Source organism: Aspergillus undulatus, assembly GCF_047715775.1.
Source record: "Aspergillus undulatus strain CBS 261.88 unplaced genomic scaffold BDV17scaffold_18, whole genome shotgun sequence".
Lineage (NCBI taxonomy): Eukaryota > Fungi > Ascomycota > Eurotiomycetes > Eurotiales > Aspergillaceae > Aspergillus > Aspergillus undulatus.
In genome coordinates, this window is record NW_027396622.1 from 89,301 (window position 1) to 105,428 (window position 16,128).

Below are 16,128 nucleotides of genomic sequence, written 5' to 3' on the forward strand. Positions count from 1 at the left end.
CCCCATACGCAGGCTCTGATCATATTAATTACCGAGCGGATGTACTATGCTTGCTTGGGCATTAATCATGTTTGGCATTAGCCTCAAACTTCTTCGAGCTCGGCAATTGCCTAGAACATGGCCATCGATTTGTGCTCAATTTTTCTCGTCCTATAATGGCAAAAATGACCGGTTTCCCTACTCGAGTCCAGTGCACTAAGCGAGACGGGATGACCGACTCGACCTCGGTCATTTGGCAGATTGCGTTGATTTCTTCGCTTCCATTTTCAGCCTGTTTCCAACAAGATGATGAAAATGGAAAAGGCACAATTGAAGATGAACGCGAAGCGGGTATAGGCCTGCTAGTATACAGTTGTGGAAGTACGATGCACGTCACGGTCGTACAATAGAATCTTCAGTCGGCACCCGGAGACGGTGAAGACTGCCTGCCATTAGCCTGGAGATCCTCTTTATCCCGGTCAATAACCGCTCGCCTAAGCCGCCTCTCGAACCGTGCTATTCATCCGTATCCGGTCAGTCCGCTAGCAACCAGTGAGGTAATAACCTCGCTAAAGCGCACGTTCAGTGTCTGACAATCTTACCTTTGAAATTTTCCAGGATCGGGGATGTCGGAAGTTCCGATCAATCTGTCTGCTACTACACCGATTCGTTCGGTATGAACGCCCTAACTAGACCCTTGCCTAGTTCCAGGGCACAACGGCACCGCAGCACCTAAGCGTTGAGAGCCGAGCTGAGCAGCGGACCGTACCCTAAATTTCATTCCCCGACTACAGACCCGTCTGGCCCGACAGCTGCGGATACAGAATTTTCAGGCAAACCGTTGCCTTCAAATCTCGACGCAGTAGCGTTAAAGACCGTCCTTTTCGTTCTCCTCGTCTCTGCTAGGGGTTAGTTGGGCGAAGAGGTGGCAATCCCAGCCAGACGTCTACTGGCTTCATCGAAAAACCGGAGCTTTGGCATCCATCAAGCACAGCCGACTTCAACCTACCTGACGTTGCAAGGTTCAATCTTGGTCTCAGCTTGACGGACATAGTATAGGATACGCACACGCGGCGTAAAGAGCAGTATGCTCTGGCTCCACCACTTCACCAGTCGAGTCAATCAACCCGGATAGAAATCCCATTGCGAACTCAAGAAACGCTTGGCCTATGTGAGGGGTTTTTAATTGAATTGAAACGGGTGCCGGGCCTGGTTGGCTTCAATGAAAAGGTGGTTTGTCCTAGAGCATTGCTCAAGGTGCCTGCCTACACAGTCTGGACTGCTCTTGTACTTGCTTCCTACGTGGCTAGTTTGCCTGTCTCACCTGGATTCTAGGTCTCTAACTTGCCGCGCGATATTTCAGCTGCTACAATCTAGTCAGTAACCCCATAGAAGAGCCGGTCAGAGTTGTAGTATGACGCCCGATGCCGGTGTATCAGCAAGGTACCACGTCGTTACAGTTCGCCACCCGGAAGAATTCCTTCTTGCTCTCCAGTTTCTCCGTGCTCGAAGCTGGAATCCGTGGTCAATATGATCTCCACGTCAACATCAATCTGGATGTAACTCCCGATATTCCGATCCCTGGGAGTTTCGGCCGGTCGGGGTTCCATGAGTCAGCCTCTCATCGAGTTCTGTGGTCGTCAAGAACTTCTAATGCCAGTGGCCACGCACAAGATAAGCTACGTGGTAAGTAGCGTGGTACCTAGCGTTAGCACCCTGTCCTCATCCACTGAGAAGACATCGGTTGAATTATTGAGACACTTGGTCCTATAGATCCAGTGCTATAGTGGTCTTGAGCTAAACCGAACTGAGATACTCTTGCGAGGCTACTCCGTAGTTCAGGTGTCGAATCGACCCTACCATGGATAACTATGTTCATGACCTAGCCCGGTAGTTTAGTTGTGCGGCGGTTTAACGGCGGCGTCGCCCATCATGAATCATTCCATGGCGAGCAGGAAGTACTCCGTATGCGGTATCTACCTAGCATGGCAAATTTGCTGTGCACAATTATGCAAACGCAGCATAAATGGTTATATGTTTGAGCTGCAAGTGCCGAGGATTTACTTTCAAAGTACGGTAGGTACTAGTATAGAGCGGCAACGCTGAGCAGCCATCAAGTGTACTCTACAGTATCTGTTTAGATCTACGTTGGCTCTGCTCTGAGCGTCCACATTGCAGACTACCGAGTACAGAGCATCCATGTTGATGAATCATTACATGTTCATTACACGTGAGCACTAAATAAAGTCTCGACGAAACTGGGTATTGCAAATCCGTTCATTTGCTTATTGCTACCATTTTTAGAGAAACCAACCGATCATCGAAACACTCTTGACCTCACATCAAACGCAAAGAGAGACAGATCTAGTCCTCACGGAGAGTCTGGAGGAAAGACTCAGCGGGAGCAGTAGGCTTGCCGCCCTCAACAGGCTTCTGGCCAAGCTTCTCCTTGGAGAAGCCCGCAGCGTAAGGGTTAAGACGGAGCATAACCTGCTTGTTGCGGAGCGGGTTCTTCTTCTGGACATTGGCGCGCTTGGTGCGGGCGTAGCCCTTGGGCGCACGGAGAACAGACTGGATTTCAGAAGAGTTGATGAGGCGGGTGAGGTCGGCGTTGGCGACGACGTTAGAGGGGAGGAGGAAGTCCTTCTTGAGGGCGGAGGGCGAAGAAGTGGTGCCGTAGACGGTGTCGAGGGCCTCGAAGGCGGAGGAGGTCCAGACGATGAAGCGGCCGAGGTGGCCACCGGGCGCGAGCTGGAGGAGGTTGAGGCTGAAGACGGGGGAGGTCTCGACGCCGGGGATGTTGCGGAAGGCGCGGACGAGCTCCTTGCCGTCGGTCTCAGGGTTGTAGACGACGAGCGGGCCGCGGCGCTGGCGGAAGCGGCGGTCACGGAGCTTACCCTTACCGGCGCGGATCTTGCGGGACTTGGAGACCTTGACGAGCTCGGGGCCGGCGCCGAGGGCCTGGAGGAGGGCAACGGCGGCCTTGGTCTTGGTCACGGCGGCGTTCTCGAAGGTCTTGGAGTCGACGACGAGAGGGACCTCGGGGACGTTGGCGATGCGGTGGCCGCGGGCGAAGAGGAGGGAGGGGACGGAGGAGGCAGCCAGGGCAGAGGCGGTAGCGAAACGTCTGAAATTTTGTCAGTACAAACTTCTCCCTCTACCGTTCAATCTCCGGATATCGTACCTCTGGCCGAGGTTGACCTTCTGGTGCCACTTGCGCCAGACCTTGGTGGGAGCGAACATGCGACCGGAACGGCACTGGTTACCGAACGCAGCCTGACCAGCACGGTGAGTACCACCACCAGAGACACGGGGGATACGAGCGACAGCACGGCCTGAAGACGTAGAATCAAATCAGCACACCCTGCCTCCAAATCCAGCTCAATTGTCATTGTGCATGTTCATCAACATACCGGTACCCCAGGACTCAGCGGAGGTCTGTTCACCAGCCTTCTCGCTCACGGCGTAGGGCTGTCTCTTGTTCTTGGCCATACCGGTGTGAACCTGCCTATAATGCCACCGTTAGTCGCGAATTCCACTTCTCAAACCCCCTTGTATCCTGAAATCCTGGTCTGAGTTTTCGCATCCCCAATCCCTCAAACAATCCTCCCCCGGCGCTGAAAACGAAAACAAGATTCGCACATACTGGACGACATCAAGACGGATGGGCGAGGCGAAAACAGCCGGCAGGGGGACGGTAGCCCCGGTGGGCTTGCCCTCGCCAGAGGCGATAGAGACGGTAGGACGAGAGGCCATTGTTGTCGACGTGAGGCTGGTTGTCGTCTTTCGAGGTTGCGGAGCAAAGTCTCTCTCGAAGTGGTGGAATTTTTCGCTTGTTTGCTCCACGGCCCGGTCGTGTGCGGGAAAGCCCTAAGCCCTGCGACCGCATTGGGTCGTTCGAGCTCTTGGCGGATACCTTAGATATGATAATCCGGCCCCTCTCATCCTCAGGCAGCAATTTTTACTTTTGCTACAAGTTGCTTTTCTTGAGGGATTTCCCTTCTGTTCGATTTTAATTGTTTCTAGAACGCGTCAAACATCTCACATATCACTAATGAATTCCTGTATCTATATCTGGAAACTAGCAACAAAACCGTAGTCCTGAGCTTTGTCTTTTGGAGCTTGTATGCCACGCTAATGAAGACTCTTGCTCTACGGAGTACTAAGTACATAGTCGTGGGTTTCTATGACCGCTTTTTGTGATTTCTAGCAGATATTGAGGATGGAATAATCATGCATACTCTATAGCCCCAAATCAGTCGTTCTCATGTTAGCGTTCGTGGGGCGAGGGCTTCGCGCCGGTAATTATATATTTGAGCTCCGACACCGACTGGTTCACGATTACGACATGTATTGGTTATCTCTCACCAAGTCCAGTTTTTGATTATCAAACATGGTCTACAGAGAACAATCGGAAGAAATGTAAAGCGTCCAGGTTAATTTAGCTAATGAGGTAAAAAACAACAGAATCTATGCTCTGGTCGAGATGCTCTCAATTAGTCGACGTAGATACAGTCGCGGAAAAAGAAGAGTAGGGAACGTGGTCGAAATCGCGGCTTATGTAGGTACAGTCGGTGGGAGTTCGATATCAACGAGCCATAGAGGCTGCGTCGGCAAACCGTCTGAGCCCTCAATGGCAGCATTGACGAAAAGCGTCTGGGAGTTCTTCTCCAGTGGTCCCGCGTCCCGCGTACAATGACTTGTCTCTATGACTCGGACTCTAGGGTCGACTTGGGAAAGCTTTCCAAGCACTTTCGACTTTCCATCGTCAAAGTCAGTAAAATGCGAGGGCGTCTCGCCAATCTCAGGCCGCCAGATACAAGTTTTGCGCCCCATCCCTCGTGTATATGGCCGAAGCAATGCATCTGCGGCCGTGATCTGGCAATGGCCTCGAATAGCCTCGGGCAGCCGGCTCGACTACCGGAGTCGGTCATGTCCATGATGCCCTTCGGCGGGCCGTGGGTGATAACTACGTCGACGCCGTCCTTAATATCAAAGTCATGGCCTGCTTGGGGGTGGCATTGGAAGCCCCAGTCACCGAGCGAAGAGGTATAAGGACTGGCATATACCTTGATTGATACACCGTTCGGTAGAGCGAAGTGATGACTGCCTTCATCGAGGATGACGCCGCTTCGTCTCGTTTCGGGCTCGTCGAACAAGGACCTGACTTCTCCGTAGTCACCATATTCTTCTTTAACCAGCTCTGGCTCCAGGGAAGGGTTACCTCTGTGACATCCCGTCTAAACATAGGAGTGTCCAGGGTGAAGTCATGGTTGCCGGCGATAACAAGCTTGGGAGGGGCTTTGATGTTCTTGAGAAACTTGATGGCGAACTTGAACTCCGTTGTCAAGTCGCCGCAGTGACATGGCGACGCCTGCTTGTTTGTTGAGGGTATTCGGGTGGCATCTCATGGCCGTGTGTATCTGAGATAACGAGAAACCGCGTCTTTATTTCGGGACGCGAGGAAGAGATGCATGAGGTAGGAATGCGTGAGCTGTTATGGGCAGCCATGGTTGATTGAGATAGAAAGGCCTAGGATTGAATGATAGACTGTAGATGAACGTGAGTGGATTGATGAGGGAAGAGAGATCGGCCGGGGGATCAAATCGTTGTACGACAATAGGTAACCTGTCCAAAGACCATGGACGCAGTGAGGATGCTGAAACCGGATAGATGAAAGAAATATGAGCGGAATCTGAGACTCCAAGAAGGTCCAGGTTGTGCTCGGAAGCATATTCCAGCTCCCGCGTCAAAGCATGGAGTGTATAAGCAAGTCCAGAGCTTTACTGACCAGGGCCCGTTAGACGCTTCAAACAGTCATTCTAAGATACAAGGAGATTATTCAAGATGCGGGCTTTTCTAATGTCGTCACATAAGCAGTTAAACTACCCTAAATCCACTTGATGTGCTCTTAGGGGCCTCGGACCAAGTCTAGATCTTGACGCTCAGGGGAAAACTAGACATACGTATGCTTATGATATCAGGGTTGAAGATCATTGAGATTGATAGTATCCATAGGCAGAAGAGAAGAACTGTATAGAGAGTAATCTATGACCACACCCCTGCACCAAAGAACGCGTATAAATTTGCCAATATCACCTTAAGCTAGTCATTTTAGGTTAGCTCAAGACGAGACATCAAACACACAGACGGCCCCAAGAAGCAGGGAAGTGCCTGATAGTTTAGGTATTGTGTTTTCAATCCCGCAAGGGAAGCCTCAACCGACTTCCTTCCCTTGCAACCCGACCGTGAGCCCAGAATGTCCTCTGATTCCCAGATCCACCAATGCTCGCCCCTGTGCTTATTTCGGACATTTAGCCTCGACCGAAAAATATAAGGAAGAACAAGACAAAGACGAACCTCGCATGTCGCAACGACCTCAACTACCTCGTCCAAACGCATATCAAACGCAATGCAGCCCACGGCCTGCAATTCAAAAATCCTTGGTGTATTTTCTATAAAAGGAATGCTTCCGTTGCCATTTCTCCGCAGCAGGTCTACAAACCAGACTTTCTCATTTTGGTATATAATTCGGAATCCGGCGAATTCTGTTGCATCGAATGAGACGCGCAACCCATCGCCACTGAATGGACTAGACTGCCCCTTCTCTAGATACCATATGTGCAGTGCCCTCCCCAAGTCCTCAGACTTCATGGTCATTGGGTGCTTTGTTTTAGAGCCCAGGGTGATATTATTTCTTTCCTGGCTCTTGTAGATGAACTCCAAGGCGACGATTTTCAAGGCCCTCTGGCTTTGGACCATGGTGACTCCGACTTGAACAAGGGAAGGCTATACCTCAGACCTCTCGACTCGTCTTCCCATGAAACACGTATCCTTGTGGTAATGCTGTAAGGCTCGCCCACGAAACGTCAATGGCGGTGGTATTTCTGAGCTTCTCTTCGCGACGAGGGCATCTTTCATCCATCCACATTATCACCTCCCACACTTTGACAGTCGTCCCAACCTTAGCTCCATTCTTTGCTGAGACCTTGTACAACAACCGCCAGTCGATATTTCTATTGCTACTTGTATCCAAGGCACAAGCTACAAAGCCAATGTCTCTTCCTACCAGCGACTTCCAGAAAGATCGGTCATGGAAAGCAGTGCTCATTGCTCTTGAGACGAAGACAGACCCAAGAAGGCACCAATCGGAAGTAGAAAAGCGGTTTTTTTTTTTTTTTTTACGCAGCTCGGTCCTCAGCCTTGCAGAAGGGCTGGGAAACCTCTTGCGTCCTGGACAAAGTCCCCGGGTTTTTGCGACAGCAGGGATGGTATTTGCTTGTGTCCAAGAGCATGGGATCTGTATCAAATCACGGTGGTCCTCATCAGTCCAGAACGAGTCCATGAATTGGGGAACGCATACCCCTAGATGTACCCAGCATTCTCAGAGCAGCACGAAGCTCTTCTCAATCTTCCTTCTTGTCTGGATCCAAGTAGCCCCTCGCACATGCCAGCATGTTTCATGCATAATGAAGAAGGAGCCGGACAGCTCTGCCATACAATACTTGCTTTCCCAGGGTAATGAATCCACGCTCCAGCGCATAATCCGCGTCTCGCGACCTGCAAAGAACTCTCTGGCCGTTCCCTGTGTTGCGGACTTTATGAAATGCGATTAGCGGGTGAAGGATCTATAGTTGAAAATACTCGAAACCCTCCAGGGCTGGCTGACAAACTTACGTGTTCGGATGTTGTTCATCCAACGGCGTGAAATCTGTGACAAAGGAGATTGTTATCTTATCCCTCATTGCCTTGCAGTGCTTTCTGATTGCAAGGGTTGCTGTGCAAATTTGCTGTGGAGGAGTGCGCTGGTGAGGCGCAAGGTGTCGAAAGTTTCAGACCGAGATTGTTGAGGTACTCTACGCTGTTTATTCACTGCAGATCGATGCGGAACTCAAATCCGCCCGCTACTTCAGAGAGAACCTTCCGGAGTAGGATCGTCAAGCTTCAAAGATGATACTCAGGCTTAATGTGCTGGTCGAGGACTATAATAGTGTCTCAAATCGTCGGAGCCCCAACTGACTCACCTTGTTATCTCGAAAACAGGCGACCTATCTCAGGTTTTTCATTCTATTCATAGAAGTAGCCCTCAGGTCTGTCCACGTGTTCTCCCAGAGCTTCCCGATCATCCCTTGTGAAAGAGGTAAGGCGCCCCTGAGATTTGGAAGAGTGCTTGGTTTGTCGTGGGTGTGATTTAGGGTTGGCTTATTTGTCTTCTCACATCATGCATGGATTTGAGGGCTCTAACAAAGACTGATATCCATTACAGTTAACTAACAGTTTACATTTGCCATGCTGGGACATCTGGAGCTCATGCCGTCTACTTCTGCTTGCTGCCCGGTCACATATCACTTTGTGGCATACCATGAGTTCAGGCTGTTGAAGATGCCATGTCCACCAAGACTACTAAGCTCCAACAAGGGGGAAATGAGCAAGCCTTATCTCCGAAGCCAGTGTTCTGACCCGACCCGTAGCAAATAATAGTTCACTCAGTCTTCACTTCCTGTGATTTACATCCAGGGCCATAACACAAGATGACTCACGCCTCATCTTCTACCAACGTAAAAGAGATATCCAGGGCGTTATAAAATTCAGCAAGAAGGACGAGGCCCTGATTTACCTGCTAGTAACTGGTTATGGTTCTGGCTCTTAGTAGTTGGGTCCCGGATATCCCTCTCAGGATCCTGTGATGGCCTCATCTAGACCTGCTCTATAAGTGGTCAACCACACATCAACACTGTGAATTGCGAATGTTAGTGCAAAAGTCTCTGCACCAGCTCCACCCCTCAATCAATTATCTTGAAGAAAAGTGAAGAAATAAACTGCCTATTCCCTACTCTCACCGCAGTCTCATGTTATAAGCAAGTAAGCTCTCAGTGGTGTGAGGGTCTCTTCTTCTCTTCACCCTCCTCCTCATCTTCTTACCAATTATCATTCCTTCATATCTGATCCCAGTCCTCATCACGCCCTATCCAAGTCCAGTCACCAGCCAAGCCGAAGTCCAGCACAATGGATTACTCCAGGCGTGTGAAAGAATACTTCGAGACCCGAACCAGGGGCGGAAACGGAGCCCTGAGGGACATAATGACCGTCACCGAAAAGAACCACACCATCCTGGTCGGCGACAACGACTACCTGAACCTCGTGCACCACCGCGAAGTCCTCCTCAAGCAAGCCAACGACCTCATTCACTCAACCTTCACCGACAACACGGACAACATCCGCTCATCTGTCTTCCTCTCCGAGCACGACCCCCAAACCTCCCTCGAGAAAGACCTAACAACCTGGTACGGCAAAGACTGCTACCTCGCCCAGTCCGGCTACGCTGCCAACGTCGGCGTCATTCACGCCCTCTGCACCCCAGGCATGCACGTCTACGTCGACCAACGCCTGCACGCCTCCTTCTACGACGGCCTCGCAGCGCGCCGCGTAAAAGTGCACTTCTTCAAACCGAACAATGTAGCTGACCTCGAGTCCAAGATCAAGAAGTTCGGACCGGGCCTCATCCTCGTCGAATCAGTCTACTCCATCAGCGGCGCCTTCGCACCCCTGCAGGATATCGTGGCCGTCAAGAAAGCGCACAACTGTCTCCTCGTCGTCGACGAGTCCCACTCCTTCGGCCTGTACGGAAAACAAGGGCTCGGCCTCCTCCATGTCAAGAACCTCGTGTCCGACGTCGAAGTCGTAACAGCCAGCCTCGCAAAAGCGTACGCCACCCGCGCGGGAATCGTCTTCGCCACCGACGCCCTCTACATCAAGGAACACTCGTACCCGTTCATCTTCTCCTCGGGCCTCGTGCAGAACGACATCGTCCGCCTCCGCGCCCTCTGGGAGGTCATAAAAAGGGCCGACGACCGCCGCGAGCGCCTAATCAACATCTCAACCCTCATGCGCACGGAGATGGTCAAGGTTGCAAGTGTCGTCGACGGGCTGAAGAATGTCCCCTGTGCCATTGTGAGCATCCATTGTAAGCACGATGAGCAGCTTGCAGACCTGCACAAGTTTCTCTCCAAGAGGGGGATTCTGGCCGCGCCGTTTATTGCCCCTGCTACGCCGAGACGCTTGCCTGTTTTGAGATTCACGGTTCATTGTGATGTCTCGCCGAAGGATGTCTATGCGGTTGTGAGGGCTCTTGGGGAGTGGCATGCTAGGACTAAGCTTTAGGGTGTTTCTTTCTCTCCTCCTTTAACTCCTCCGTGTCTTCCATTTGGTCTCTTGGACTGAATTGGCTTTAGATTGGAGTGGTTAGAAGGTTGAAGCCTACGAAAGAACAACGCAACCAAATCAGCAACACGTTAAGACGAAGTACGACGTGATGAAAAGTGCCTTTCTGTCTGAAAGCCTGAAAAAAAAATTCTTTCTTCCTTTACTCTACTTAAGAAACAACTCGGGAAGACCTAAAATTGGCGTTGGTGTCGGCATTGGTGCTGTACTACTACATGCTTCTCTATCTAGATCTAGATTAGATGTATTAGTTACGCTTGGGTCGGAGCGGAGGGATAGACAATAAAAGACCTAGATTTCTTTCCAGCCTCATGCAATACAACATTTTCGCTGTCTAAGTCCCGAGTTTCCTGGGTGATGCCAGCCCTAGCCTAGCCCTATGTCCTAGCCTGCGACTCAACTTGGTTGTAATATGCGCCGAACTCTGATCGGTTGACTTGTGGGGATTTGAGGGAGGGGGTTGAGGGGGAGGAGGTCGGTGGCTGGTCGATGAGGTCGTCCGGGGTGGAGAGTCTTCCCAGTAACTCAGACTCTAGGAACGCTGCATGAACAAGCATCCTCAGGGTAAATCAATCAAAGACGCCAACTAATAAGCCCCCAAACTGTCTCCCCCGCATCAAGCATGAAGATAGCGCACCGTACCACCTCGTATTGATCGGTCTCGTAGTATCGAAGCACATCTTCATGCTCAGCACACGATACACTGTAGGCGCATCCATCTACAACATCAGCACCGTCAACCACAGCCTTGTACCTGCCACCCTAGGTCCTCAATTGACCGTGGACCGTGGCCGGTCGGAGCTGTGGAGCTGCATCCGGACGGAGGCCCAGCTTGTCGACAAGGACTTCTGGGCAAGCGAGTGACCCGTAGAAAAAATATCAGACCGGGTACTGGCTTTGGGCGGGGACGATAGTAGTCGTACACTCGGCCTCACTGACACGATGCTGAGGCAGTGTCGCATCAAAGCTAAGGCAGGGCGCGGCGCTATAGCTCGAGAGCGCCTTCGCTGCCCTGTTGATGTGGATGAATGTTGGCGTGAAGGTGAAGGTCGAGGTTGTCGCATAAAATTGCAAGGCGGCTGCAAGGGTCCGTTTCGCGGCACCGTCCACGAAGCAGAAGAATGCTGCTTCGCCAGTGTCCTCCCCATAGCCGCCTACTTGTTCTGCTCGGGGGCATAGTCCAGCCATCTCTTGGACCTTGGATGCGGTTGCTAGCGGTCCCTCTACTTGACGATGTACGTGGACCAGAGGTCCTGTGGTTGTGGTTGTGGCTGTTGCGCTGTTGGCGGGGGACTTGGAAGGGGTGAGGGCGAGGCTCATGGAAGAGATCCTGGAATGGTCCGTCGTGATCGCCTTGGGCTTCTGCGACCACAGCAAGATTCTCAAGCTCGCAGAGGAGGTCCGTCTTTGATACGGCGATAGATATGGATGAGCATGGCGCTAAGAGTATGGAGGGAAGGAGAGTGACAGAATATTTGATGAATTAGGGAAAGCTTGACTCATTCGAGTAAGAGTAGAGTTTAGGGATGACACTTCCGTTTCTATATCTGGGGAGTATGGCCAGACCTCTACTCCGGACGCGTATAACCCTGGTATTGGAATAGAGCTTTGCGCCCAAGGCTGGCTGACCCAATACAGTCCTCATAAAGACTCGTCCTTGGTCTCAGAACCTCTTCGCAACGCCAGCAAAGCACACCGGAGTTAATAGCAAAAAGGATAAATCAGTGTTAATTCAGGGACTTTTATACATAGGACTTGGATGAAGACCTTCAGGTGTAGCAGGATCTAGTATTTTCTAGGAGAACAGTATTGTACTACACGTACCCTGCTCAAGCCCCGGCGCGAATTTCGGCAATCATACGAAGGATATGCGTCTGGGCATCTGGATGCCTTACTTACCTTCGAGGCATCGACGCCCACCATCAAAGTGGCCCGGCAGCCCCTCCCTTTCCAGCCTGGTCCCCGAGCATGCATGCGAATACCAGCTACCTGTTATTGGAACGACATGAATCCAGCAGGATTATGGCTCGTTTGTATAAGCGCCTAATGAGACACTCATTGGCTGCCAAGCACCTACAAACGGTACAGCACATCGAAACAACTCCGGTTCCACATCCCCAAATAAACTTCGAAACCCCTGCACTCTTCACATCCTGCAGAATGCCGAGAGCGAGAATCCCATTGTGGACTTTTAGTGGTTCGACTGCTACGAGGCTGCTGTGCTTAAGCGCCCGCGCTAGGATCTGACAGCCAACGACCTAATAACCTATACTTTGAGATCCACTAGTCTGGGTTCAAACTCTAGAGGTATGACGTCGATTTTGCATTCAGAGATCTCACTGTTTTTTCGTTCTTTGATTGCCCGTCGTGACGAGTAAATAACGAGTTCCAAGTTCGGATCTGGAGAGGGGCTCGGCGGTCAGGTTAGGTAATAGTACACCCTCTGGCCTGCATATATCGTGAACGGCTCATTACCAAGGTCTTTACCGCCTTGTTCTGTATTTATTTACTCCCTTACCCTGTTAGGGATAGTTAAAGTCTCTGACATGCTAATATTTTAATTAGTGTGTGTTCTGCGACAGTAATACAATTAGCGTGCCCTTTGGTTGATTGATCTGTTCACGATATATGCAGGCCAGAGGGTGTAGATAGGCACCATGGTGGCATGTCGGGTGGGGGTCTGTGGCCCCTGCAGGCATCATGCAAACTGTCAGATCTGATGACTGATCATTCCGGGGGGCGGGCTATTCTCAGTTCAGGCTGCTTTGTGACGTGGGATGAGCGGTAATTTGCCCTTTGTCTATGGTTCATTAATATTGCCTGGTTGCATGGATGCCCAGGACTTGGTGGATGTCTACTGCGAGTGGGGAGGAGTAGTCCGGACAAGTCGATCTACAAAATATGCGCTGAGGGAAGAGTCTAAGTGACGGAATAGGGTATTCTGAGTAAAAGATCATGAGATGGTATCTAATGCACCAATGCTATGTATATGTTTTATAGTAGCCAAGATCACACCACCATCCAGGATCCAGAGAAAAAATGTAAATACACGAAACGAAAGGTCCAAAAACCAAAAAGTTGATCCACCACGAACAAGGAAGTTAGCCTATCATAAGCGAGCGAATGCATACATAGCGGTAGTAGTGGTGGAAACGAAAGTAGCACGCGCGAGACGTGCCATCCGAGCCGGCGGATGGTTAGGACTCTATGCGTGGGCGTGGCCGTGGACGTTGCGGCGGCGCTTCTCCTTAAGCATGCGCGACTTGACCTGAATGGCCTTGACTGCAAAGTTCTTGTTCTGGCCGGCTTCACACTCGGTGCCGCCGGAGAGGGCCTGGACTTCCGTCCAGGTTCCGCTGGCGCAGCGCTGGAAGGAGTATCCTCCGACGCAGTTCCAGGCTCCCTCGTCCGTGCAGGCTCCAGATAGAGCACCCTCGGTCGAGGTGCTAGGGGAGGAAGTCGGGGCGGCAGTTGGTGCAGCGGGGACGGACACGAAAGTCGACGAAGGGGCCGGGACGACGGGGGCGGGCTGGGTGATGGTAGGCTGGGGAGCAACGCCAACGGCTCCTCCGACGCTGACTGATCCGGTAGGGGCGGTAGGAACAGTAGGAGTAGCAGCAACCGGTTCGGACGTGGGTATAGAGCCTCCCGAGCCTCCAGCAGACGTAGGCTCGGGGGCAGAGCCACCGCCGCTGCTATAACCAGCATCACCCCAGGTAGGGGAAGTCCCTTCGGTGCAGACGCCGGAGGCGTCAGCGATGAGGTGGCCCTCGTTGAAAGACTCAACCTCAGACCCAGGGTTGGGGAAGCGGATGGACTCGGGCTCCGGGGTCTTGCAGCCGTTGATGTTGGCAATGAATAGAGGAGGGAACTCTTCGGCGCGCTTCTCAATGACAGCCACATCTGATTTCTCCTCAACGGCGGTCTCGTCAGATCTCTTCGCAGCTGAACCCCCAGTAATGGTGATCGGGGCGCAGTTCATGTACATCTCACGGTTTCCGAGGCGGTTGAACCAAGTCCAAGCAAGGGTGTACTTGCCGTCCTCGAAGCTGTCGGGGATGGTGAAGCTGGGGGCGAAGGAACTCTTCATTCCCGCATTGTCTCCCTGGTTGTCAGCACCCTCATTGGGGTCCATGCAACCACCCTCAATCGACTTGATGACGCTCCATTGAGTGTCCCTAGTAGGAGCGCGATCTGAAGTGATACTGATCTGGCAAGAGCCACCACCGTGGGTAGCACTTCCTTCGAACTCCATCGTGTGGGCCTGACCCTTTGCCAGCGTGTTTTCGGTGCTGACAGTGTAGTCGGTGTCCTTGCAAGGGAAGTTACTTCCGTCTGCCAAGATGGGAGAGTTATCCAAGGAGTCCTTGCTATAGGGAACCGGGTTGGTCATGAGCATGTGGGCGTCAACAAGGGACATGCTGAGAATGGCAGCTGCCGCGAGAGCCGTCTTGGAGAACATTTTGACGGTTTTCGAACGGTTTCGAAGACTGATGACTGTTCGACAGTTGAGGGAATGTGTTTTCTGACCGTACCGGACGAATCAGAATGTATAGAGAGTGTATATATAGACACGAAGTGATAGGGAATGTCGAGGTGGTCTGCCACAGACAAAGCACCAAAGGTTTTTTTTTGGTTAGAAAGGAATGAAACAGGAACTAGCCTGTAGAACTGTCGAACAAGTTCAGTGAGAAGGATCGAAACGCTCTGCGTGATGATGAGAAAGAAGAAGATATCTGGATTGACGTCCAGGGGGTTCTTATATCCCATCTCAAGGACTGCCAGGCACACAAACCAAGATGCTAGCCGACGAAGGCGCATGCAGGTGGGGTGAACGGCGGAAGATCATGGCCACCGGGGACCCTGAGTTGCATTGAGAATGGATGCATCTGGCAAGACATGAAACAGCCATGATCCGTGGTCCACAGCATCTGATGGCCTGCGTGGACAAGAAGCACAAGATGAGAAAGGCGAAGAATTGAGATTCTATTCGACCACTTTTGATATTGGCTAGACCCCATTGGGCACTAGCTCCGAAATCAAGACGCTCGGCAGATCACGCTTTGTGAAGACTCTGGTCCAATGGGGTATGGCGCGTACTGGCACGGTACGGTAACTGTACACTATGCAAGGGTCGCTGCCTCGCAGAAGCTGTGTATTGGTCTGTATGACGGATAGAAATTCTCCGCACTGTTTGACTTTCTGCTGCGACTGGGCGTGTCGCACCATCCTCCCCAAGGCTCCAAGTGCCTGGTTCAGCAGTCCACCTTCATGGCCACATTGGCTGAAGAAACGGCTGGCCTGTCGCCAATCATCTTGCTCAGCTTGCATCTCCAGCTTTTGAATTTGTTCCTCATCGAGTTGACCCAGGCGAGAAACTCTGGTCAGCGAGGCCTGGATCTTGGACACAGCTCCTGTGTTACATTCGACAGCTGTCACCGCATTTCCTCGTCCATGGTTGGGTATATTTTCTTCTCTTAATCCCCCTTGAAGCAAAATCATCACACTTCACAGCCTGACGGATCGCTTGCTCTAGACTATCGTTCTCCATTTCGGACAGTTGACAGTGTAACCTTTATCCATCGCCGTCCAGGGTCGGGCACAAAAATGGGATGAAGGGGCATAACGCAACTCTGGTAGCGAACTCCACGCCAAGGGGGATTCGTGCCATCGATCCTGATTCATCGTCTTCCACTTTTCAATCGGATTCACCAGACTAAGGATCATGCCGCAGGATGCCTTCGACGCTGACCGGTAGACGTGGGGCGATCTTCGCCCACCCCTCAGCCACTGACATCGTCATCTGGCACCTCACGGCGTCACATTTCTCGGACGGGGGGACTGTGTTTTAAGCTGGTGGACTCTTTATCAATCACCTTGACGGACAACTCCGTACGCATGGACAAGCCTCTCGGCTCTCCTGAGACG

At 51.8% G+C, this 16,128-nt stretch overlaps 5 protein-coding genes across 5 annotated transcripts; 1 reads left to right on the top strand and 4 right to left on the bottom strand.

Annotated features, from left to right (window-relative positions):
* Nucleotides 1–2,209: 2,209 nt before the first annotated feature.
* BDV17DRAFT_260728 (60S ribosomal protein uL4) lies at nt 2,210–3,787 on the bottom strand. Its single transcript, XM_073757585.1, has 4 exons — nt 3,626–3,787; nt 3,393–3,487; nt 3,164–3,314; nt 2,210–3,106 (listed from the first exon to the last, which is right to left on the bottom strand). The coding sequence occupies exons 1-4, from the start codon at nt 3,733–3,735 to the stop codon at nt 2,344–2,346; spliced, it is 1,119 nt and encodes a 372-aa protein (XP_073616517.1). The 5' UTR covers nt 3,736–3,787; the 3' UTR covers nt 2,210–2,343.
* A 749-nt stretch (nt 3,788–4,536) lies between these two features.
* BDV17DRAFT_281177 (Metallo-dependent phosphatase-like protein) lies at nt 4,537–5,490 on the bottom strand (the record flags this gene model as incomplete). The annotated part of the gene is made up of 4 exons (XM_073759981.1): nt 4,537–4,737; nt 4,800–5,142; nt 5,178–5,311; nt 5,344–5,490. The coding sequence occupies 4 exons, from the start codon at nt 5,488–5,490 to the stop codon at nt 4,537–4,539; spliced, it is 825 nt and encodes a 274-aa protein (XP_073616518.1).
* A 3,495-nt stretch (nt 5,491–8,985) lies between these two features.
* Nucleotides 8,986–10,140, top strand: BDV17DRAFT_290394 (pyridoxal phosphate-dependent transferase; the record flags this gene model as incomplete). Its single annotated transcript, XM_073761896.1, has 1 exon — nt 8,986–10,140. One exon carries the CDS (start codon nt 8,986–8,988, stop codon nt 10,138–10,140), a length of 1,155 nt encoding a protein of 384 aa, XP_073616519.1.
* Nucleotides 10,141–11,079: 939 nt separating this feature from the next.
* Nucleotides 11,080–11,520, bottom strand: BDV17DRAFT_290395 (uncharacterized protein; the record flags this gene model as incomplete). Its single annotated transcript, XM_073761897.1, has 1 exon — nt 11,080–11,520. One exon carries the CDS (start codon nt 11,518–11,520, stop codon nt 11,080–11,082), a length of 441 nt encoding a protein of 146 aa, XP_073616520.1.
* A 1,885-nt stretch (nt 11,521–13,405) lies between these two features.
* On the bottom strand, nt 13,406–14,662 carry BDV17DRAFT_290396 (lytic polysaccharide monooxygenase AA11 family protein; the record flags this gene model as incomplete). Its single annotated transcript, XM_073761898.1, has 1 exon — nt 13,406–14,662. The coding sequence occupies one exon, from the start codon at nt 14,660–14,662 to the stop codon at nt 13,406–13,408; it is 1,257 nt and encodes a 418-aa protein (XP_073616521.1).
* Nucleotides 14,663–16,128: the final 1,466 nt, after the last annotated feature.